The sequence below is a fragment of the Camelus ferus genome, chromosome 5 (assembly GCF_009834535.1).
Source record: "Camelus ferus isolate YT-003-E chromosome 5, BCGSAC_Cfer_1.0, whole genome shotgun sequence".
Taxonomy (NCBI): domain Eukaryota; kingdom Metazoa; phylum Chordata; class Mammalia; order Artiodactyla; family Camelidae; genus Camelus; species Camelus ferus.
Window position 1 is genome coordinate 83,947,175 of NC_045700.1, and position 26,089 is coordinate 83,973,263.

The 26,089-nt window shown below is 40.0% G+C and overlaps 1 protein-coding gene across 2 annotated transcripts in view; it reads left to right on the forward strand.

The window, feature by feature from the left end:
* MOGAT1 (monoacylglycerol O-acyltransferase 1) overlaps window positions 1-18,708 on the forward strand; it is a 32,926-nt gene extending 14,218 nt beyond the window's left edge. For both annotated transcript variants that reach the window (XM_006186897.3, XM_032480341.1), the window contains exons 4-6: window positions 3,175-3,349; window positions 3,927-4,126; window positions 13,189-18,708. In XM_006186897.3, the coding sequence (XP_006186959.1) occupies window positions 3,175-3,349; window positions 3,927-4,126; window positions 13,189-13,343 (530 nt within the window). In that variant the 3' untranslated portion in view covers window positions 13,344-18,708. The remainder of the gene's footprint in view (window positions 1-3,174; window positions 3,350-3,926; window positions 4,127-13,188) is intronic.
* The last annotated feature ends 7,381 nt before the right edge of the window (window positions 18,709-26,089 follow it).

Here is a 26,089-nt window from a genome sequence, read left to right on the forward strand (position 1 = left end):
TCCCAATCTCTTGAATTAAGTAGGAAAAAAAAATCCCTTTTCTTTCTTACTTTGCAGACATTGGGTTAGAGTTTTATAAAAGGAAGAAAATTAAAGGGATTTGTTTTTTAGATTTAAAAAAAGGTCACAGAAATATATTTACAGTGTGTTTGCTGAGTCAAAGTATAACCATAGGTGAGTTTGGGTGGTGTAATTAGGAGCAGGTGTGGCAAATTTGTGGCAGGAGAGATGGAGGCACACCCATCTCCATGGCCATGTCAGATACGGATAACGAACCTTAGGGTCTTTCTCGATGTGGTGCCACTGCCGTTTACTAGAGTTGGTATTAGAGATGAAACCTGTCTGTTATCACTGGCTTATGACTTCATGAGCTCTTCTCCTTTGCTGTAACCTGAGATGCCCTAAAGCTAAATAAAATCATCCAGCCTTGTAGCCTGTAGAAGTTTAGGCTGTCCTTGTCTGTAAGTTTAGAGAGTTGTCAGTCCTTCCCAGAACCAGCTTCCTAGGACAGCCCCCTGTCCAAGGCTGCCCCTCCACTCTACGTGTGCTGCGGGGGCTGCTTCCATGAGCATGAAAGACAGAGAGCCACGTGCCCCAGACCTCATGTACTAAGGAACCCATAGGGTTTCAGAAGTTCTTTGCTGACATGCGTCTGTTTTGCTTTTGCCCCAAAGATTTCTGTGGCTATAAGTCCTACATCCAACCCATTCCCCTTGGCCCATTTTGGTGAGTCTGTACTCAGCAGGTGTCGGGGAGAGCACACTCAGTTTCAAGGCTCTTGTTCCTTTCTGTCTACCCATTAAGGGTGGACAAGTAGCAGAGATCTGATCACAAAAGCCTTATCTAGTATATACTTTAGATTTTATCTTGTATCTAAGCCATGAGGAACCCATGTGGGATTTTGGGTAAAGTAAGGACCTGACTATATATTTTGCCTGTTTGATCACTCAGGCAGCAGCTTGGAGATACGTTGGAAGGAAGTGAGCCTGGAGAATGGTGGTGGAAGGAGCTCATTGCAGTGACCAAGGGAGATGTGATAAGGGCTAAATTAGCACAGTGGCTGTGGCAGTGGAAATATAGAACAAGGAATCGATGTGACAAATAGTTGATAGATTCAACAAGACAGTGACTGATTCAGCCTCAAGAAGGCAGGAGCGGTATTTTCTCATCATGTCAGCACCCAGCACAGTGTCTTACCTATAGGAGGTCCTCAGTAAGTGTTTTTGGATGAATGAATGAGTGAATGAGTGAGTGAGTGAGTGAGTGAGTGATGAGTCAACATGGTGGCTGAGAAGAGGGGAACATATATGGAAGGAGCCTACGTTCCCATGTTCCTGACTTGGGTGGCTGGATAGAGGATGATCCCATTCACCCTGAGAGGTAATGTTGGAGGAGAAACAACTTTGAGAAAGAATTTAATGTATTGGGTTGGGAAACATGAAGTTTGAGGGGTCCCTGAACTATCAAGGGTAGAGATGTCTTTGAGCCATTGGGGGTATGAGCCTGGAGCCTCATGAGGAAGAACTCCCAAGGGATGGATTTGGGATAACTCAGCACTTACACGTGGTGGTTGAATCCATGTGTATAGATGAGGTTAGAAGATGGTGGAGACAATGAAGGAGCCGACCTTAGTTCAGCTGCTGTAAGAGAATACCGTGGACTGGGTGACTAGAATAATAGGAATTTATTTCTCACAGTCTGAAGTCTGAGAACTCCAGGATCAAGGCAGTGGCAGATCTGGTGACTTGGTGATGACCCACTTCCTGGTTTTCAGATGGATGTCTTCTCATTGTATCTTCCCATGCTGGGGAGAGACCACGCTGGCTCTCTTCCTCTTCTTATAAGAACATTAATCCCATTCATGGGGGCTTCACTCTCATGACCTAATTACCTTCCAAAGTCCCCACCTCCTAATACCATCCTATTGGGGGTTAGGATTTCAATATATGAATTTTGGAGGAACATAAACATTGGTCCCTAACAGCCCTAAGAAATGTAGGATTTAAGGATGGCCTGAAGAAAAGAATTCTGAGGAGGAAACTGAGAAGTGGCCAGATGCAACCTAGGACTGCCTGGTGTCTGGAAATCCAAGAGGCCCTCTTTCCAGTGCATGTGATGCCTCCGGCTCTCACTCAGGGCATGCAGAGCAGACTGGCCATGCCTTGAACGCAGTGGAAGTGCAGACCCAGCCGGCTCTGGTTGTCCACTCTCTTCTCTCTCTTCTCTTCCGAGGGTGGTTGGTCATTCAGCATCCTGGCACAATTTTATATTCCACCAGTATAGCCCACAGGAAAATGAGCAAGTAATTTCCTTCGAGAGGTGAAGTGCTATGAGCTAACACATTCTTTTACAACTAAAAAAAGTGGATAAAATCAAGAATGGAAGGAAACAATAAGACATTAAAAAGCAGTTATCCCTGAAATATGGGTCATGAGTGGTTTGTGTTTTCATCTTAATTTTTTCCCACCAAGAGTTCATAGTATTTTTCTCCAGGAGTACATAGTACATTTAAAATCTGAAAAAGGAGTCTTTAATGTTATTTTCACATGGGAAAGCCTGATACAAAGACTGAACAGTTACGTAACTTACGTCTTAAACAATTTACTGAAGTCAAACTAGACATTTTGGAACCATACAGAGACCTGGCAATTGATGAAGGTTATTTGTCAAATGAATGAATTTTTGAAACCATTTACATTATAAATCCATGTTTGGGAAATAAGAATTTATATAGAAGATCTGAAAATAAGCCATTTTGTGTTCAGAAGATCCAACTTTTGAGTTCTGAGCAAGAATCTGCCAGGGTAATGATCAAGGTCAACACATACAGCTATGCAGGTTGTGCACTGCACAACTCCAGGGGGCACCTTTCACTTAGAATGCAATATGGATGGAGTCTGTAGAATTGAACAGTATACAACCTACCCAAACAAGTGGTAGACCTAGTAATCATGAAGGGACATTTTAAAGACCTAGCCCATCACCTGCCAAAATGTTAGATCTTATTAATGGGCTCTATTACCAAAGATTTAGCTATGAAAAATTATGAACCTGCAAAATGCTCCAAATGTAAGCTGTGTAGGAAATTTTGTTAAATATTTGATGGTGCCATAGACTTTTATGATAAAAATGTCAAAGGATAACCAGTTAATGCCTTTTGTTTTATTCACTAAGGGTCAGTCTCAGTTTCCAAGAAAAGTGTGTCCCACGTGCTAAGCAAAGAGGGAGGTGGAAACATCTCAGTCATTGTCCTTGGGGGAGCAGAAGAATCACTGGAGGCCCATCCTGGAAAATTCACTCTGTTCATCCGCCAGCGGAAGGGATTTGTGAAAATTGCTTTGACCCATGGGTAAGTGGCTTTTCATTTCAGGCAACTGGGTCAGGGAAGTTAACACATTATTCAGTGAACACAAAGAAGTAAAGTAAATTTTTTTTTGGCCCTTAAAGACAGGGCTCCTAATAGGCCTTCCAGTGAAAGCAGATGTGGATGTTCATGGGGAGTGGAATACAACCCTCCCACTAAGGAAGGCTTGTGTCATTGACATGCCATGTCAATGTCATGGCATCCAGCAATTCAATTTGTCTTTAAGAGCAGAACAAAAAAATTACAAAATTTTATGTACACTGTGTAAATGAACCAATGAACCGTGGCCAAAACCACAGATGAAAAAGAAGCTCCCTGGAACCTGGGTTTTCTATAGACTGAAATTCTACAGATCACTAAGATCGCTGAAGTCCCTCTCCCCGGCCCAAGGACTTCAGGTATAAGTCAGTTTCAGTGTATGGAACATGGGCTAAGCGAGGTAGGGCAGCTTGGAAACATTAAAAGAATTGTTAAGAATCTATTGCAACAGTCAGTTGGACTGAATGAACTATATAAATTCTTTTCATTGAATATTATTATTCTTCTCCCCTGTTATTTGCAGTGCTTATCTGGTGCCAGTGTTTTCTTTTGGTGAAAATGAACTATTTAAACAAGTTAGCAACCCTGAAGGCTCCTGGCTTCGAACTGTGCAGGAGAAACTACAGAAGATCATGGGATTTGCTTTGCCACTGTTCCACGCTAGAGGAATCTTTCAGTACAGTTTTGGCCTAATGCCCTATAGGAAGCCCATCCACACTGTTGGTATGTACATCAAAGACCAGAGGCTTGTTAGACTGAGCAAAAGGATTCCCTTACTTGAGCAATGTTTATTGTTACTAAAGTAGCTTTGAGTAAGAACTTCCTAAAACAATAATCCTGTAGGTGCTATTTGAGCTCCATTTACAGTATGCCTTTTATCTGTGAAATGACTCTATTTTCCATTTGAGTGGGAATTGATTGCTTTCAAGAATATCACCTTTGAACTAGAAATAGAATCCAATTTTAGAAATAGAGTTTCTAATTCTCTATGATGAATCTATTTCTCTGTACCAACAAATTATAACATAGCAATTCTTAGAACATGTTACATCGGAGTCTATTAATATGCGGGCATTTCTGTATAATGGATGTCTTCATCATGTTCAATTCATACAGACATCAGTTTCTACAGCAAAAACATTTTTTTCCAACTAGTTATATTTATATGTATTCTACACAGACTGATTTCATCTTTAAAAATTGCATGGTTGGGAGGCATTAAGATGCAGAAGAAGGGTGATGACCATATTAATAGAAGACAGAGGAGGAAAGTAATTAGCTTCTGAGGTTGAAAAGGACATTGGAGAGCAGAAAAGGAGAAAGTGATAAGCCAGTTGCTAGTAGCAAAATTAACCAAAACTGTATACTTCATGTGAAACTGGCAGTAATAATTTCACCTTGAATAGCCCATTAAATGAAATTCAAATTTTTTTAGGTCTATTTTATTAGAATGGGATTTTACTACTGTCAGTTTACAAGAGCTTTGCATGTCATAAGCAGTCACATGACATTATTTTTAAATGCTGTATTTGACTCCAAGGGACTGTGAACAAACCGTTGACATATCAGTGTAATAGGAATACTGAGATCTATTTGCAATTGTGGTTTTCAGGAGAAGCAGTTACGTTTCTTTGGCATAATATTTATTAGTCGTTTTTGATCCCTTAAGTGCAAACGACTGTAGTTAGCATTTGGGGGGATATGAGGAAAATTCTGAGATATGATTATACAAACGAAACATTTAATTCAATGTAACTTATATATACACCTGAAATAAGTTGTAAATGTTGAAAGCAAGTGTAGTTTGTTGCATTAAATGTGTACAGATATCACCCAGTTGGGTTAAAAAAAATTTTTTTTTAAGTCAAGTGGTTTGTCATGTGATCCAACCTGGTCCCACCTCTACTGACAAATAATTAATCAGTCAAGTGTAAAATGGAAATAACCAAATTGGAATTTTTTGTAAAGACTAGAAAACTACAGCTTTGACAAATGTGCTTCTAGTAAAGATTCAGAACACAAGAAACATTGCTTCAGTGCATCCTTCCCCTTACCTGCCAGATGATTACATCAAAACCATCATTTCTAGTCTCCAGCATCCTCGATATCCTGCCATTATTTGTAGCCTTTTAAAAACTAAGCTAAGAATATAGGTATTTCATAAAGACTCAGCTGCGAGATCTTATGGTGGTTGGGTGGGAGTCAGATAATTGAGAGCTATCTGATATGTGTGAACCAGACCTTTAGGCGATGTATATTTAATGACTTTTATTTACTTGAAGTAACGCAAGTTGGGAGTAAGTTATTTACAATTCCATAAACCAAAGCAGAAGTTCTGTATCAATCAAATGCAACAGTATGATTTTGAAACCATGTTCTAAGTTACTCTGCTCATTTCTATTTTAAAACAGTGCCCTTCAAACCCTGAGTTGTTTCTTTGCTGACTCCCTGACACACGCCCCTAGCAGACCTCAGGCAGCATCCAGAGCAGCAAGTCGTTTTGCGGTCCTCCTGCTCCCCTTCTACTTAATTAAGAGTTTGTTTACCTTGCATCACAAGAACTCACTAAGTATTAGTTGAGTTCATCCCGAGTCAGTACTTCATCTATAATCCTCTCAATCTCAGGTATCCAGAGATGCTCTGATCTTCCATCCTATAGTTTCTCCATATGTTCTCAGACCCCACTTTATTAGCAACTTCAACCAGAACATTCCTTTCAGTGTTAGCAAGATTCTGTGAGATTCACTAACATCATAATGGTTTTGCCTGTTAATGTCCTATTAATCAAAATCCCTTTAAAAGGTGCTCTGGCTAACTCCAAAGAGCCATCGTCAGGTCAGACTTGCCCTCTCTTCATATTTCTTGCACCCACCTTTACTAAACCATCAGGTTTCTCTGAGCCCTCCATAAAACTCTCTTTCCTTTTTGCTGAGGGCCCTTCTCGATGGACGTGATTTATAAGGAACCTACCATATATTTTCTTACATGTGTCACTAATAGTATGTAATTTACATATTTTATCAGTGTTATTATTAGTTTATCAAAGTGCAATAAAGTGTTCATACACATTGTATTTTATCATGTCAGAATGGAGAGAAACTGATTTCAGTGTCACATCCATCATGACAACAGAGAGAGAAAGTGGAAATGAATTCAGACTTTAAGAACAGCGTGTAAAGCATCACGGTTCCTTAGAGGAACTTGTTGCCTTTTTTCTTCCTTCGTCACAGAGCTCCAGGTGGGCAGGGAATTTGCCCTATTTATTCTCCACTGTATTCCCAGCGCCCACAGGGTAGGAGCCCAAGACAGATTTGTGAATAAGTGAACTAGTCTTGAGCTAGGCTTGTCTGACTGCAATTCTTAAGTCTCCGGAAATCAGAGTACACATTAAACATTTTAAGATCAATTACCATTAAGTTCAAGTCATAGGGCCAGTACGGGTGCTAGGACAGAATGCTGTCTGGACAAGAAAGCAAGACACAAAGGATTCACTAGTTAAAAGAGGAAATTTCATGTGTCATAGTGTGTGTTGATTTTAAGTTTTGAAATGTTATGTTGAAAAATTTCAAATGTTCAGAAAAGTTTCATGAGGAGTAAAATGAGCGCTTGTGTGCGTTTTTCCTGGACTCACCCGTGGTAAACATTTTTGCTACAGTTTTTATTTCTCTCTAACGGTACCACAAATATGCTTTCTATTATTGGTATCACGGAACTGTTTAAGTGCAGACATCATGATCATTTGCTTCTAATTACTTTTTGAGGGGTGGGTGGTAATTAGGTTGGTTGGTTTGTTTATTTTAACGGAGGTGCTGGAGATTGAACCCAGGACCTCGTGCCTGCTAAGCACACACTGTACCACTGAGCTATACACTCCCCTCTGTTCCTAATTACTTCTACGTATATCTCTTAAGAACAAGATTATTCTCTTCCATAATGTCAGTACAATGCAGGAAATTTAACATCGATAAAGTGCTGCTGACTAGTGTACACTCCATAGTCCAATTTCACCAACTGCTGCAATAACTTCCTTTTTAGCTCTGGGGTTTTCTTTGCGGGGGAGGGGGTGGGTGTTTTTTCCCTAAGCAGGATCATACTTGCATTTAATTTTCACATTTCCTTAGCCTACTTTAAGCTGAGATTGTTTTTCAACTTTTCATTGTCTTTATGGCATAAGCACTTTTGAAGAGTATAGGTCAGCTGTTTTGCAGAATGTTTCTCAAGCTGGGTTGGTGTGTTTCCTCATGGTTATATTGCAGTTATGCATTTGGCAAAAGTCCCACAGAAATGGTATTGCGTCCTCAGTAAATAACATCGGGAGGCACTTGATGTCAGTTTGTCTCGTTGGTGATACTAACTTTGATCACTTGGGTAAAGTGTTTGTCCTCTACTTTAAAGGTAAATTTATAGATTTATCCTTATAAATCTTTATTTGTATTTTTTTTAATATTTATAAATATAAAGCTTTTTTCCCCTTTACATTAACAAGTAACTTGGGGGTAGTGTAACTTGGAGACTTTTGTAATTTTCCTTTTCTTCATCAAACTTTACTTGATGGTTTTACTATCCATTGATAATTCTCCCTTGCATCAATTATCATGGACATGGTTGCAAACTGGTGATTTTCTAACTCTAGTATTCCTTCTATCTTAATTCCTTGGCACTTACCATACAGAAGAGCTTTCTCTCCTCCCAGGGCTTGATTATTTGAATTATGGGCACCCAGACAGACTTATCAGCTGTGTTTGCCTGTGGCACAGAAAGGGCTCCAATCGCGTGTTTTCCAGCCTCAAGACTTCCGCTGACTTTCTCCTGAGCCTGTCTTCTGATTATGGATGTGGTTTATTTCATTTTCATTCTTATTGCAACATTGAAAAAATGCAAACAACGCCATTAATAAATTGGTTCTTTCCATCTGTACACCCAGTGTGATGGCTGCAATGAACGCTTAGGTACCAGCCACACACAGACATCGATACTGACATTAAGAAGGCGTTTATTACGCATCAGCCAAAGGTACAGAAGGACACGGTGTGGGTTTGAGGTCAGACTTGGAGTGACTTAGAATGTCTCATTTACCTTGTCTGAGCCTCAGATTTTACAGCTTCAAAAGGAGACTATCCTAATTGTCCTGTCTTCTCTTAGGGTTATTCTGGGCATTAGATGGCATGACACTTGGGAAAGCTGTCTGTTCACCCCGGGGGGTTGGTGAGTGTGGGCTGGTATTCAGAGCAGAAGGCGGCTTCCTGACCAGCATGCTGGGAGCTGCCAAACTGTGCTTTGATTCTCCTGTGGAAGTATTCCTGCCAAAATGTTTCTCTGAATCAAATCATGAGGAAATAATCTGACAAATTCAGGTTGTGGTTCAGCTTACAAAACAACTGGCTTAGACTTCAAAAATATCAATGTCGTTAAAGACCAAAAGGAGAGAGAGACAGTGCTCAGAGAGAGCTCCCAGCGGCTGTGATGGACTGGAGGGGAACAACCATAAAGGACGTGACGCAGACTACGAATCGAGTTTGAATGTGGATCAAGTACAATGTACAGTTGTGCAGAGTTTAAATTCCTTGGCTATGATGGTGGTGGGGTTATACAGGGCAGTGTTCTTGTTCTTAGATACACATTCCAGAATATTTAGGGATATAACATGATCGAATCAATGATGTCTATAACTTACTCTCAAACGGTTCTGTAAAAATAATACTACATGTGGATATCCACATACATGTTGCATGTATGTGCAAAACGTTTAAAACTGGCAAATCTAGACTAGGAAGGGCGTGCAAGTGCTTATTGCATTATTTTTTCTATAGGTTTGGGTTTTTTAAATGAGAAAAGATAGGGAAAGTAATGTGTAATAAAACTGGTTTGGAGGCACTGGAGGACATAAGCAGCCCATTTTGTTTCAATTCAAGTCATTTCATCCTGCTGGGGAAAAAGCAGGCTAAGGGATTTTCTGAAACAGAAAGGAAGGGGAACCCAACTTAAATTTGAATTGTAAAGGAGGGATTAAAGGAGATGATAATGCTAAGGGGGTTAATATGGTGCCCAGTACAACATATTAAGTACTTATTAAATGTTCATGAGACGGTGTGTCTGTGTGTGTGTGCGCACGCATACGTATACATACCCACACACCTGCTTACACTGGGCATCTTCTGAGACTCCACCATAAGCCAGAGGTTGTGCTTGAACCCAGGTTTTGACTCTTCCCAACCCCACTCCACACAGCAATCTGCCTAGTTTCTCTGGCATACAGCTCTGTTGCAGCTACAGAAAGACTAATTCCTGCATGAGACCATTATAGAGAAAAACTCTGCAGAATTTTCATAATTACAAAAAAAGAAAAAATAGAACAAAGTCTTCTTATGGTGAAAGATCTACTCCTTGCCTCAATGAGAAGGAAATAGTGCCCATCTCTGAGCTCTTTTCCAGCTGTAAATGTTCCTCATCTTAGGTAAAGACAACAGAGCAGCATGGAAATTAGAGCCAGGCTGCTGTGGGAGGCCATAAAGGCATAACTGATCTCGAAATGTTGGGTGGAATTGGAAAAGGGAACAAAGGAGCACAACTGCTGTAAAAAGCACTGAGATATAAACAAGAGCTAAGATTCCTGAATCCGCCACAGGTAGAAGTTAGCTGACTTTTCCAGGGCAAGGAGTTCTGTGTCCAACAGCAGCCTGGCGCAGCTGTTTTTCCCTTTGTGTTGTAAAAAGGGATCCGTGCAGCAGTTTGCAACTAACGTAGTCTTATGTTGAAAACAGCTTTCCTCTGCTTAGTGGGAAAAAAATCTCCTTTTTTGTGGGGAGAGGGAATTCTGGTCGTCTAAGGCTCTGGGGACCCTTCTCAGATTTGCAAGTTTTTGTTTTGTTATCTCTGTCTTTATCCCTTAAAAGTAATTGAGAAAGGTTTCTTCCTCTCTAATCCAATTTTGGGTTAGGTTAGTAACAAGGGGCAGGAGTTCTGAGTTTAAATATTTAATTTCTTTTGTGTGTGTGTGTGTGTGTGTGTGTGTGTCTATAGTTTAGGAACATCCAGCATCTCAGTTTCTCTCCACATAAATAAAAGAAAGACAAATATGACTGTCTCACGGTTTACCGGGAAGTCTTATGATGATGAATTCAGTATATGGGTGTGTCTGGACTCTGTGGAAGAACTATCTGAACTATCTGGCATATGATAAAGCCATTACTAGGAAAAGGACAGGATTGAAATTAATTGCAGGGTAGCTCACAGGAAACAAGTTTCAATGATTCAGAATTCACAAGTCCTAACTGAAGTGAGCTGGGAACAACATCCTTCATCTTCTCAGACCACTGTGTCTTTTTATAAGCTCCCCTCCCACCGAGGATAGCTGCACGTGATCTCTCTCCTTGGGATCATCTCACTAAGAAAACAGAAGCTCTTTCTATAAAACCATGGATTTTGCTAGTAGATTTACAGGTAGATTTTTTCAGTTTGCATGTAAATTTCTCAGTTTTTTTCCCCTCAAACAACAATGAAGTTCAGAGCTGGAAGGAAGCTTTAAGATCACCTACTCTTTTATCCTGTACCTGTGGAAGTTAAGGCCAGACGGGCCGTTACTTATTAGCTCAGTGTACCTCGTGGTGAACTCGCACTGCGTCTGCTCCAGCCTAGTGCTTCTTGCGTGACACCAGCCCCCAATTCCACTCCACCCTATTAGCCCCTCCTAGTCCGTATTTCAACCACAGCTGACAGCGAGATGGTTATGGTGAACTACAAAGGACTCATGGATGCTGTACATAAGTTTGACATCCAAGCTGTCAAAGGAAAACTACATGAGCTTCTTTTTTTCTTAATTGAAGTACAGTCACAGTGTGTCAATTTCTGGTTGTACATGAGTTTCTTGAGGCTATTGTGGTTAAAAACTTAGCAATTTGAGAATTTTTCAGTAAGGAGATATATGTATCTATACATAGATACATGGATTATGTATAATGTTGTGTATAAGTATAGATAGATATGTTCTTAATATACAATACATTGTAATATATATGTGTGTGTTTGTGTGTGTATATCACTCCCTTTTCTGTGTTCCCTTACCTCCCATACTGTTGTCATTTATCACTTCCTTCTTTCTCTGGTGTCCTCGTGACTAACCACCTTTTGTTACTGACATCAGTTGAGCCTTGGAGGTAGCATGGGGAGACTCGGGGTAGGCAAAGGAAACCTTGAGAGTACCATTCCATTACGTACAGCCCCACTTGACCTCACGGCCAAGCTAATCAAAGGTAAGAAGCAGTCTGCTGTCCAAAGAGTGGTTGAACGTCTGTACATTTTCAGCTCTTGCCATCAGTAGCAGCATCAGACCAGCAGAGGGCGCAATGAGTAGCAGTGAGGACCCAGGAGAGCAGGCCAGAGCCACGTGAATCTAATCTAAAAATCTGAGACAAGTGAGGTAAAAGTTATTTGCTACATAGATGCCTTAAAACACACGTGAAAGTTGCCAGGTTTTTAAAAATGAATTAGTTCATTTTTAATAACACAGGTGACACAAATGCATTCTCATTGTAGAAAATTCATACAATGCCAATAAAATAAATGCAATTTCCCTCAACTCTACCTCCCTCTCTCCAAGTAATCATGAAAAGTCTCTCTTGGCTGACTTTCTTAAATACGCTAAAGCTTATAATGTACCCAGAAATAGAAAAATTTTTAAGTAAATAGGATCATACATATTATTTTATAATTTTCTCTGCCTAATACATTTTATTATTTTCTAATTTTTTTTTCAGTTGAAGTACAGTCAGTTACAATGTGTCAACTTCTGGTGTACAGCACAATGTCCCAGTCATGCATATACAGACATATATTCGTTTTCATATTCTTTTTCATTAAAGGTTATTATAAGATACTGAATATAGTTTCCTGTGCTATACAGAAGAAATTTATTTTTTATCTATTTTTATATATAATGGTTAAGATTTGCAAATCTCAAACTCCCAAACCTAATACATTTTAGACATCTCTGGGTGTGTATGTACATACAGATATGTTTCATTCTTTTAATTGGGATATAATTGCATATAACATGTTAGTTTCAAGTGCACAAAATAATGATTTGATATTCGTGTATATTGCAAAATGATCACCACAATAAGCCTATTTAACATCTGTCACCATACATAGTTACAAAAATACTATTTCAGTTTTTTTTTTTAAATTGCTGCGTAAGATTCTATTGAATGAATGGTCTGTGGCTTATTAAATAATTTTTCTATTGAGACTTCGGTTCGGTTTTGTTTTCTACTGTTACAAGCAAAAGAATCCTTGTGATTATGTGTGTTTTTTGGTCTAGATACTTAGCAGTGAGGATATGTATTTCTTTTCATTTTTTAGGGTGATATTAAAAAGAGTCCAAATAGAGGGTTGATGTCTCATGATTCAAGATTTCCCAGGCAGGCATAATAGGGCACTGTGGGCCGGCTGTCAGCTGTACCCGAGGGAATCTGCTGGTGACGTGCACACACAGCGATATCCTCCCACCTCACAGCTGCAGTTAGCACAGTAGTTCATTTGACTCCACAAGTCAGAATCACCAGGGTCCTGACAATCCAGCATCTGCTGAGAAGGGACGCTCTTCATTTGTTAGCAAAAGGGATGGTGGGACCACTATAGGCAGCCAGTAAAATGAGACAGGGTTTGGAGCCGGCGGGCCTGTTGGATTCGGATTGGCAGACCTTTCTAAGGGCTGTCCATCTGAGGCAGTAGTCTGCGGTGGAGTGGTTTTGGTTTCTTATATATGATGTGTTCTCTGTTTTTGGCAGTTGGCCGCCCAATCCCTGTTCGTCAGACCCCGCACCCAAGCCCAGAGCAGATTGAGGAGTTGCATAAGACCTACATGGAGGAGCTGAGGAAATTATTTGAAGAACACAAAGGGAAGTATGGTATTCCAGAACATGAAACTCTCGTTTTTAGGTAACTGTCTTCCTTAAAGGTATACAGGAGGATGAGGGGACATCCCACTGAAAGACTGGGTATTTTCAACAAGTTACTTTTTAAAAATTTGACTATGGAATCAAATTTACAACTGAAAAGTATTATTTATGTTGACAAATGTCGATGTTTCTCTGTGATCACTGAAAATCCAGTGGGTGACTCTAGGGTAAGCTTGGAGATGATTATAAGCCTTTTACTAATCTTCCTCATTTAGGAAGGTAAACATTGTTTTATAAGTTAAGGAAAGGTTTAGAATTATTCATGTGCTTAAAAAAATGACAGCTTCAAAAAATGATTAGACCCTTTTACTGAACATGACAATAATTTAATGTGGTGTTTTCACTGAGTATAACAGCTGTTCTTTAGCACAGCTGGAACATTTAAAAGAGAATGTGTGAAATAATTTGTCATACAGGACAAGAGGAGATGGTTTCTTCTCTTTTTTTTTTTTTTTTTCCCTGCTTGAACAGACCGTTTGTTAGTGAATCATTGTTACTTGTAAGACTTCGACAATTTGATCTTTCAGGTCATATCAGCCAACATATGTTTATACATTACTGCAGAATTTTTATGCCATTTTGGAAATAGGATGAATCTACCACACGGAAACCCATACGGAGAAGAGCATGCCTTCTCTGGTCTAATCAGGCTTAGAAATATTCATCCTTGTCATTTGCTTAGAAAGATGTTCATTTGCTACAGACAAGGAAGCCTTTTGGAAGACATGCTTTTGATGCGTTTTAAGACATTAAGATTCCAAAAGGTTTTCATGGTCATGGAAATGGTTTTAAATTTTTTTTTTTTTCCCATATGGCCTCTTCGAGTAAGATGAGCTCAAAGCAAGTGCCTGTCTGGGGGATGTGTCCAGTTCACAGGCGACTTGGGGTACGTGAGTCTCCCCAAAGCAGAATGTCAGGTGGGAGCCTCTTTCTTCCTGTGCACCGCTGTCTTCTCGGACCTGGGTCAGCTCATGACACTTAGCAGGCATGAAGTATCAGCTCATAGCACTTAGCAGGCATGAAGTAAGTACTTGTTCTGTGAATGTATTTCTAGATGAACACATAAACAAACTTGGCTGTAAAGGTGAGGAATTTTTAAAGCTATATCCTAGGATGAAACCTATTACAAGAAAAGACCCACTTTTGGAAGGAGATAATGTGCTATGTCTGATTGTCCCATGCCAGTAATTGACAATACTGCAGGCTGGTTTGTAAGGAGCAAGTCAGAAGGAGGTTTCTGAGAATTAGCCACTAAGTGTTAAGTAATTATTCAGTAAGTAAGAAGATTGTCTAGTTTCCAAATGATGCTACGTGTTGCTTCTCTATGTCCTCCGCTCTCATTATTTGGGGGCAGCTTCACTGAGTTGGTCTAACTTTTTGGTAATATGTGTTAAAGCCCCTGATTTTTAAAACATCAAGCCCTGGGCTAGAGCCTGGATTGGGTTTAGCAAAAGCAAAACAAAGTCAGGCTGGGGAATGCCTTGAGTAGAACAGCATTTCACAGACAAAAAATGTGAACCTTCTCAGTTTTTCTCCATGAGGCCTTTTGGCCAGCATCCCTTTGACTTCAGACAGGCCAGGAGTCCATTGACCTGGCCTTAAAATTAAATCCTTTTTTTTTTTGGTCAAAGCAGGAAGTGGGACACAGCCTATTTTAATAGATGTGGATCATTTGACTGTAAATCCTTTTTGATCCTGCTCAATACCAAACAATGGAAAAAGAGCACCATTTACATGAAATTACACCTCAGCTGGTCAGGGGACAGGCTTTCAGAGGAAAGCCCTGAGGCTCAAACAACCACAACTAAAGGCCTTTAAGTCACTATAAAACCCAAAAATTTCTCTCCTTTGGAGAAGTTTATTAAAATGCCGTGACACAGTCCTTGGCCGTTTCACAAAGGGATGGATTTTAATCTCACGCTCAGTGGTGAGGGGGCCAAGCTGACCACCAACCTCCACTGGATTAGACGTCTAGGAAGCATTAAAGCCCACGGCTGGTAAAGCAGAGGCCTTGAAAAATGATAAACATTCTGCTTTGACAAATTTATCTAGAATTTTGCCATTAAAAAAATCTAGCCATCAACAACTTTTATTTTTGGCATACATAAAATCTTATTTTTAGGTACCTATTAGGGAGTTTTAGCCCTTCCTTTCTTAAGGTTTCCTTCAGAAGTCTTCCTCCAGCCAGGCCAGCCTTCCTTTCATAAACTCAAAGCAAAGCTGAGCTGTAAGTTCCATACTGTCCTACAGATTGCAAATGAATTTTTGATAGGAAGTTTGGCTATCATACACACATGAACTGTGTGTTATATTCGCTAGTCTGGTTTGATGGAGATCGTCTCTGTTATAAAGATTCTCATCTAATATACAACTGCACCCAGAATTTAAACAGCAAAACAAAGTAGTAGCAATAATGGCAAAAACCACCCCAGAACCCTGGGAGAGAAACTGGGCCTATTGCCTTAAGAAAATGTGCCTTTGTATTACCTGATTTGGACATTTCTTTCTCCTGTTTCCTCTGCACACCAGGTGCAGGCTGAGCCATTTCCTTTGTCTGGCTGTTAGAAGTACTGAAATTGTCTCTACCCAGTGAGGTCTGTTACACTCACAGTGAAGGCTTCAGTGCTTGTGAAAGCCAGCCAGTTTTGCTTGGCTTTGGGGGGACCAGGGCAAGGGATGCTGTATGACAAACCCTTCGCCATGAATGCGAACACAAGCAAAGTCTTGTTCAGGGATGATGGGTGAGCCTTTATTGTGTGCGTAGGGTTAAAAGTAAACCCCCTACTTTTAGTAGAAAGTACATTTTTGTTGTGGGAAGCACAGGGGGTGGAATCTAGATTCACTGCCCTTACTTCTGTCACTTTTCATCTTTTCCAAACTGCCCCACTGGAGCAGATGGCCAAATTCACGATAAACCTGAAAACAAGTTTGGGGTGCTTGATCTCTGCCTCCTTTTCCTCTGAAACAAGAGACAATGTTGATGGGATTTGTTGATTGGTTGGTTTTTTTCCATTAGCCCTAGGTTGCTATTTCTCATATATATATATATATAAATGAATATCTCATATACATTTTAATATATATAATAACATGTATTTTGTAACTAAGTTCTCATATATAACTAACTTTTTAACACCACTAAGACACAAATAATGTCAATTTGTGGGGCTGGGAGAGATCCTTGAGGTCGAATTTGTTTATCTTTTTAAAGGAGAAAAACAAAGCAACTTCGAAATAAGCAACTAGTTGCTCCAGTTTCGCCAGGATGGCAAACTCAGAAGCAATTCTTTCTACTTAAAACAAAGAGGTTTCTCTAATGCCTTATATTTTACTTATTTTAATTAATCCTCTCCAGACGTCTTCAGCTTAGCGGTTTTTTAATCTTTTTTATTATTGTTTTATTTTGAAATAATTACAGATTCACAGTAAGTTTAAAAAGGAGTACAAAGAGGTCTGGTGTACCCTTCACCTAGTTTGCCCCAATGGTAATGTCTTAGCAACTACAATAAAGCCAGGAAATTGACACTTAATATCTTATGTGAGAAGAAGAAAGTTTATCTTAATCCATAAATAATGTATGGTATGATGAGTTCCTCGGTAGCAGAATCTGTGTTGCGTGTGTTCCGATCCTGGCCCTAAGAAAGCAGAATTTCACCTGTCTCTCCGTGAAAGCTCGTGGCACTGACCTGGAAGTTTGATGGACTGTGCCATTAGAAGCCAAGTTTTAGAGCTGGAAGGGACTTCACCGTCTGTCAGCTATTTCTTCTGCCAATGAAGCAGTGGAACCCCAGTGAGGTTTAATACGGGCTGGAACTGACACCACGTTCTGGATTGAACGGGAGGTACTACTGTTCCATGACTGTAGATCCATAAACCTAAGGATCCTCCTATAAAACAGATGTGTCAAAACACAGGGTACTTAAGGCGAGAGATTTAACGACTCTGAAGCAAGCTCTGTTTTACTGGGATGGAGAGTATTTTTCTTTCCTGAGACCAGCACACTGCATTGTTGATGTTTCCCTTTGCAAGAGCTATTTTGGTGATCCGTCCTGGGTAAAGTCCAAGTTTCCAGCAGCAGCTTAGCCACGGGAGCCTTCTGCATCGCAGCAGCAGGGTGGGGCCAGGTGCCTCCTGCAGAGGGGAGTGCGGGCCCTGCTGAGATCTCCCCTCTCGGCTGTGTTGTGTTGTGATGTTAATGGGGCCGGAGCAATCCCACTACTCAAACAGCGGTGTGAGTAGATCTTCTCTCACCTCGTTGACAGCCCCCAGCCCCAAGTAAGCCAGCCCCAGCCTCATCCAGCTGGGTCATCACCGCGGCCTTTTTTTTTTTTTTTTTTTTTTCTTTACTAGCTCTTAGATTCTGGTGAAGAATGAATCTTAGGCTTTGTTGGGAAAAGGATAAATCCGACCTTTCTTGTATTCCCAAGAATTGCATGATTCTCTCCTATTCCATTTCCAGTCCAACTTGGAGCTGAGGTCCTTCTGGTTATTTTTCAAACCTTCCTTTATGGAGGTGCAGTCATGGTGAGACAACCTGAGACTAACCGTCCCACTCTTTTCTACTCCCCAGGCTCCCATTTTCAAATAATCCTTTAGCCCCTGAACTTCCCCTAACTGGCTGGGTGCCTGGGTTCAGTGGCTTCCCATGTGGGTAGAGTTAGGAGTAAATGATCTCCAAGGTCCCTTCTGGCTCTATCTCTGTGGTCTCTGCTTGGCTTTTTTCTGTCACAGGAATGGCATCTAGTTGGAGATGCAGGTTTATCTGATGACTTTTCCGTTTCCTATACCACCTTGACTTGATTGTGTTCCTCAAAGATGTGCAGTGAGTTCAAATGATTGTCTCACTCTCTTGGTGCATATAAAACACAAATTGCTACCAAAATTTCTCCAGCATCACAGTGACCTTTAGTCGTGGTGTTTCTAAGAAATAATTTAAATGTTAACTAAAAAAATCAGAGAAATTTATCTAATAGGCTTTCTCTTTATATCATCCAAAACTAGGGAATAACAGTTAATTACCTGTTAAATTCTTTATAGGAGATGGTGAATTTTTATATTTTCTATATTGTACAGGTTGCTGTGGGTTTCTTAAAAGCTCTCAGTTTGTTCTATATTCAATTTTGTGTAATAAGCTATAACGGAAAATAATCTGAAAAAATATATACATGTGTGTATGTGTACAATCGAATTGCTTTGTTGTACACCTGAAAATAACATAATAAATGAACTAGACATCATTAAAAAATAAAATTTGCACAAAAAAAAAACCTCCATTAAAATGCCAAAAAAGAAAAACAACCTCTCAATTTGTAAACTTTTGACCAATAAATGTGCTTTACGCCCCAGTTACAAATGTGTAGGTGTGGAATGCTTTTCCTTTTCCCAGCCTTGACAAGGCTGAATTAAAACTTGGACTTGAGGTTAAGACAAGCAAGGGAATTGCAAGGAAATGGTGAGCTCTGCAAATTCTCCTCCTGAAGAGTCAGTCCTTGAAATCCACTTGGTGGGATCAAACACAGAACAGAAAGCAGTGGCAGGGCTGACGGGAAATGTGGGTGTGCAGGATGAAGCAGGAGCTGAGGACAGTAAGAGGAAACAAGTTGGGAAACTGCTGTGGTCTCACGTGGTTGCAAAAAGTGTGACACCTCCCAGATCCTGAAATAGTAAAAAATCCTGTCAAAAAATGTGCAAATTCCCAATCAGCTGAATCACCGCTGGTGGCTCCCGGGTTTCTTTTTGGATGATGAAAATGTTCCAAAGTTAGATGGTGGTGATGGTTGCACAACTCTGTGAATACACGAAAACCCCCTAAACTCTACACTTCAGATGGATGGATTTTATGGTCTGTGAATTATGTCTCAATAGAGACGTTTTATAAACTCCAGTCCATCATACTCTTATCAAAATAATGGAAGAAGTTAAACACCAAATTCCATTTTTTTAATGGGTAAAAAATGAAATTGCCTCCCTTTGATGCCAGCACTTTGGACAACAAAGTTTATGCCTTGATTTCTGAGACCTGTTGGCATTTCTGATGTTCGTTATCAAGATAGGTGTTTTCAATACTCTTTTAAAGTATTTTATTGGGTAAAGATCATGCTGTTTTATTATTGTGTAAAATACTGTTTGACTTTAATTTTCCCCAGTATTTTATTAATACTTAAGCTTAAGACTTAAGACTGAATAAATATTATTGTGTAAAGATAACAGTCAATATTTATTGACCGCCTCCAATGTGCCAGATTCAGGGCTGAGTATTTCATGTACATTGTGGCATTTAGCTCTTAAAATAGCCCTATAGATTGATACTATTTTTAACCCTTAGGATGCTGGGGCTCAGTGGGGCTAAGAGCTTTGATCAGGCAACCCTGATGGTGGTAATGGAGCTTGGGCATGACTCCAGGTCCTCTGACCAGAGCCCATGCTCTGGGTGTGGGGCTCCGGAGCCCTGGGGCATGTGCCGTCTCTTTCTCTAACTTGCTGTGTGACTCTGGGTAAGTGACCCTGTATTCTTTACCTCTTAAATGAGAAGGGGAACATGATTGTGAAGGTTATTTATATGTGCACCTAGCTATGATTCTATTCTAAAGTCAGAGAGATGGGAAAATGTTGTGTCCACCATTAAAATGACAGAGTAATGGTGCAGCCACTATGGAAAACAGTATTTCCTCAAAAAACTAAAAATAGACTTAACATTTGATCCAGAAACCCCACTCCTGGGTATATATCCAGAGGAAACTCTAATTTGAAAAGATACATGCACCCAATGTTCGTAGCGGCACTATTTACGATAGCCAAGACGTGGAAGCAACCTAAATGTCTATGGGCAGATTATTGGATAAAGAAGATGCGGTGTACACACACATACACACACATACATACACAATGGAATACTACTTAACCACAAAAAAGAATAAAATAATGCCATTTGCAGCAACGTGGATGGACCTGGAGATTGTCATACTAAGTGAAGTAAATCCGAAAGAGAAAGAAAAATGCTATATGATATCGCTTATATGTGGAATCTAAAAAAGTGATGCAATGAACGTATTTACAAAACAGAAACATACAGTCATAGAAGACAAACTTATGGTTACTGGGGGGGAAAAGGGTGGGAAGGGATAAATCATGAGTTCAAGATTTGCAGATACCAACTGCTATAAAATAGACAACAAGGTCCTACTGTATTGCATAGAGAACTATATTCAATACCTTGTAATAGCCTGTAATGAAAAAGACTATGAAAAGAAATATATATTTGTATAACCGAATCACTATGCTGTACACCAGAAATTAACACAACATTGTAAACCGACTATATTTCAATAAAAAAGGACAGAATAAGAAAATTTCATCAGTTGACTAATATTTGTTGTCTAAGTTAAACATTTAAAGTGTTATATGAAGAATACCTGTTTAGCTTAAAAATTGATTTTTTTACTATTACCTACGTAGAGGATTAGCTGTGGAAAGGACGTTCTTCCAAACTGTGTTAAATTCATTTTATTTCTCACATGTGTATATGTATGTGTTTCTATGTCCATACAACAATTGCTGCGTGTTCCAAATTTAAGAAAAAACTGTTTGATATCTCCTTCCCTGCCTTCTCCGGTTCACCAACAGCATCTCTGGAAATTCTAGATGCAAAAGAAGTTTGATCTTTAGTTTTGACCTGGTATTGGCATTTTTACATGTGATGCTGAAATAAAGGAATCTATCTGTGATCTATGTTAGATTGGTTGACTCTGTAAGCAGTATCACATAATTTGTAATTTCAAATTCACATAACTTTAAAATAACGTTGAATCCATGCGTATAGAATGTAAGTCACGTTAAATGATTTTATTTGCAGAAGCGCTTATGTATTATCTAGATATAGATACAGACATTGGTATATAGATATATATTCATTACTGTTATTGAAATAATACCCAAATAAAAGAAATTTAAATCACTTGAAATAAAAGCAAATGTGATTCATTTGGGAACTAGCTACATTTTTTTTAAAGCTATTTTTTTTAAAGATGGATTTGATTTAAGTATTTTGAATAATATATAGTTGATTGAACTTAGTGCAATTATTAATACAAGTAAACACAGGAGATACGGCATAGTGACATTACGGTGTTTCCAGAGGAATCAACTCACTGTGTTGTTTCAAACCAGGACACAGGCATGTCTGCCCCTAAAAACCCTGCAGCTCCAGAGGAAGGCGTGACCTTCGCAACCAGGGGAGACCTTGATCACACATCCATCCACATGCCTCCCCTTTTCTAACTTCTGTTATTCAAGTCTTTTTCAAAATGTTGGTTTCTACTTTGCCCATAATCCAGGAAAAAGGAAAATAAGAGGAAGCAAAGGAGATAAGTTGAATTGCAAAATGCAACCCAAGAAGCTTACGTCTGTCAGAGGTCAGGTCCAAAGAACCATAGAAGTAGGGAAGAGCTAGCAAAGAAGCAGGAAGACTGCCTGGAGAGGAGGAGGAGATCTTGAGATTCTACTAAAGGACTGTTCACGTTCCATGCCATGGTGTGTCCCTGTCCTGGAGGAGGACTTTCATTTCAGTAACAGATGGCAGGAGCACATCCAGTGCTGCCTGAGTGAAATGTTATCTCAGAAATGATGCCCCAGTGAGGGAAGTTCTGTCCTCTTCTCGGCCCTTTCCTGATAATGTGAAGGAGTGATTCCTGCGTTAGCAGTTCACATTTTCTTGGCTCTACCAGACACTATGATGAGGATCTTTGCTATTTACTTGATTCCTGAATCTACTATCTCTTACGTAGATATCTAGACCATTGAAAATCTTAGCTGAAAGTTATAGTTGATTCTGAAAGCCTATATGTCCCTCCCCCAATTCTATGCCAAGTTGACAGATGATATTAGCAACTAGCCCAAGGATCAAACAGTCAAGTGAAAACAGAATAGTAAGATGGTGTTTAAATCTGCACAGACAATGTGACCATTAGTAGGATGTATTTACATGGTTATTGTTGGGAGTTCTGTGAAACAAACCATCAGGATCATTTGGCTACAATTGCTGAGTTCAGATGGCAGAGCGTTGGCAGAGCGGTGTGCCCTCGTGCTCACCTGTAGCCAGAGAAATCCCTCTGCATAAGGAGCTATTGGTTCTGTGCTTCTGAATTGCTCTGAAGCTGCTACCACATCCTTTTGGCCTGACTATTGCAGATATTATTTCCCTTTCCACATCTTGATAGGCTTAGAAACTGCCCCAGGGCCATTAGTTCAAAGGAGAAATTTCTCTTCCATCCTGTCTGTGATTTCTCTTGGCTCTGGGGTCTAGTTTTTGTGAAACGTAGGGACACAGTGACTTCAGTCTGATCCTCTATCTAGGGTATGTAGTGTGTTTTCTGCTAATTCACTGAGTTCCATCAGGGCTATTCTCTGCCAGAATTATTTGGCAAGAATCCGCTGAAGAATTACTTTCAGCTTTGTTTGTGGTTACTACATTCAGTTGGAATTTCCTGCTTCAAAGACTTTCCTGGAGGGAGTCGAAGCTCGTGCTGCAAGGTATGCTTCTGCAAGTAAATGCAAGAAGTCTGGATGCAGTGTGGAGGAAGATGCTTGGGGCTCAGTCCTTCTGAACATCTCCCCAATCAATTTGACAATTTCGATCAAGCATTGACTCGTGAATAGAACCAAGGCAAAGACACGTGTGCTGCCGTCTGGGAGGCCATAGTTAGAAAGTATCGCATAGGAGAGAGAGAGGGAAGCAGATGTCACAAGAGCAGCACCAGCCTGGAGCTCTGGCCTCATTGCCGAGATGCAGATGCCCAGATGCATTTCCTGGCCGCGGGGTCTGGGAGGAGTCATGGAGAGAGTGGAATTGACTTGGGCTTGCAAGGCTGAGGAGGACCTAGGCGAGCATGAAGGGGAGTCTCAAGCAGAAGAGTCAGGATAGGGTGACCAACTTGTCACAGTTTGCCCAGGACTCTCCCGGTTTTAGCAGTGAAACCTCCCTTGGTCCCTAGAAAAGTGGGAAGTTCGGCCAGCGCAGGCAGGAAGGCAGAGCTAGCAGCAACCTCTAACTTTAGGAGGGACAACAGGGAGGCTTTATTTATTTATTTTTTTAATATTTCCAAGAGCAGCTTTTAAACTAAGTTTTGGAAAATGAGTAATTCCAGCTTAGCTCTGTAGCCTGTGAAACTGGGAGTTCAAAGTGTGTGACGGGCTTCAGGCTCTGGGAGGTCTACATACACCTGAGTGAGACACTGTCATGAATTCTCCTTAATAACTTCTTTTGTCCAATTGGCCTTAAGACTAACCTCAGGGAATATTCCCTGAGCCTGCATCCTGTGGAGACAGTTATTCTGTGACTGACTGTGACCATCTTTTTTGAACTTCAATTTACCCCTCGACAGGGATAAATTATTTTCTCCTATAATGGACTTCTAGAATATTTTTAATGAATGGGTGCTGAGAGCCTGGGACTTTTGAAATTCAACATATACTTAGAGGTCTGAAATATTAGAAAGATGCCTTAACCTTTATGCAGCATTTACTGTAAGTTTTTATTTTTGTTTTGTTCCATCTTGTACTTGTTAAATGTTTATTTATTTATTTATAAAATAGATTTAATTTATTTTATTTAATATAAATATATACTTTATGTAAATCTTATTTCTGTATTTATTTATACCTTGCTCCCAAAAGGACTATAGGTGGAATGGCTCTGCTAGAGATTTCATTATCTAAACTGTCACTTATAAAACTTCATAAAAAGGAGAATCACATATAAGAATATTAAATTCCAGCTGAGTATTTACTTAAAATAACAAAACCCTCTCTCCTTTACGGAAGATCCACTGAGTAGCAAGAACGAAGACATTGATGCTTTTACATCTTTGGCACAGTTAAATGAGCACATTTAATCCTGGAATACAGCTTTTTAAACTTTCTATATCCTTCCACTCCAAATACCTTGGCAGATTTAACTTGGGCTAAAGTTGAACTCTCCTCAGTTGGAGCCTGGGGTTACGTGACCACAATCAAATTCCTAGAGAAACAGAAAGTTTCCCATGGGAAGCATCTGTCTGAGTTATTCTTTCCCCAGTGACCATTGTGGATATTAGGTTTAGAAAAACTATAGACTGCTTCAAATCATCTCCAGTGCCAGATGCCCAAGAAAGCATTAGATCTTTGGCCAAAAACAAGTAATATATCAAATGGAAATGCAGTCAGCCTCATGCTTGTTTTGAGGTGGGAAGCCCCATAAAAAAAGACCGGCAGGACCCGCAGGCAGGGCCACTACTCTCCTGCCAACACCATCCGGTTCCCTGGCCCAGAGGCTTTATCTCACTTTTTGCCTCTGAAACAGTTTACTTCTAGGAAAGTGGAACTTACCCCTAAAATTCTATTGGTTCCCTAAGCTAACTCCTGATGGGTCCATTTGTAATGCTTCATTTGCATGGAGCTCACTCGTGATTGGTTATTTCTCTCACTCCTGATTGGTCCATTTCCCTCACTCCTGATTGGTCCATTTTTACGAAGCTTGTTCCTAATTAGTCAACTTTTGTTATACCATATTTGCATATGATGTTGCAAAATGTAAACTGGCAGCCTATAAAACCTGTGTAAACCTACAGACGGGGTCCAGAGTTTGGAGTGTTAACTCCTCTGGGCCTGCTAGCATAATAAACGTGAGTTCTCCAACTCTCCAAGTGCTGCTTGGTCTCTTGCCCCGATCCAGGTTGCTGTTACAACTGAGCTGTAACACTGAGCTGTAACACACTCTTCTGCAACAGTTTCATCATGGTGACAAAAATGTTCACCCCTGCTTCAGTTACCAAATCTATGTTGAAGGCAGGAAGGAGAGAGGCGTCAACTCTCCGTTTTACCACCTTAGGAACCATACTGTCTGTAGAGCACAGGGAACTATACTCAATACCTTGTAGTGGCCTATAATGAAAAAGAATATGAAAAGGAATACACACACACACACATAAACACACACACACACACACATATACATATGATATATATCACTATGCTATACACCAGAAATTAACACATTGTAAGTCAACTATACTTCAATTAAAAAACATTTTTTTTAAATTGACTTTTAACAAAGGAATCAGAGGACAATGAGATTCAAAGAAAATGAATGAGGAATAGGAAAACCATGGGAAGGTAAAGAAAATGTTTTAGAGTTATTGGGATAAGGTCAATGGTTCACAATCTTGGCAGTGTATCAGAAACATCTAGGTAGTTAAAAAAAAAAAAAAAAAAAAAAAGGATTTCTGCCCCTTACTTCAGACTTACTGAATCAGAATCTGCGAGTGGTGTCCAAGATTCCGTATACTTTTAAGTGACCCCAGGCAATAGATAATACAGCTCATCCGTAGACTTGCCTTGTTAACCAGTCAATGGAATTGCATTAGGGTACAGGCTGAGCTGTCATAGCAGAGACCCCAAGCTATGGAGGCCTAAGTAAGAAATTAATTTCTCACATAATAGTCTGGAGGTGAACGGTCCAGGATGCTGGGTGTGTTCAATAAAAGACCCAAATTCCTTCCATTTTTTGTGCCACCATCATCTAGGGTGTTGCCCTTTTCTGTGTAGTTGAAGCTAGCTGCTGCCACATCCACATTCTAGCCCACAGGAAAAACAAAGAGACAGCAGAGAAGCGCAGGGTTGTATGTTAACGCCAAGGCTCAGAAGTGCACACATTATATTGGCACAGCAGGCTACAAGGGAAATATAGTCCTTCTCT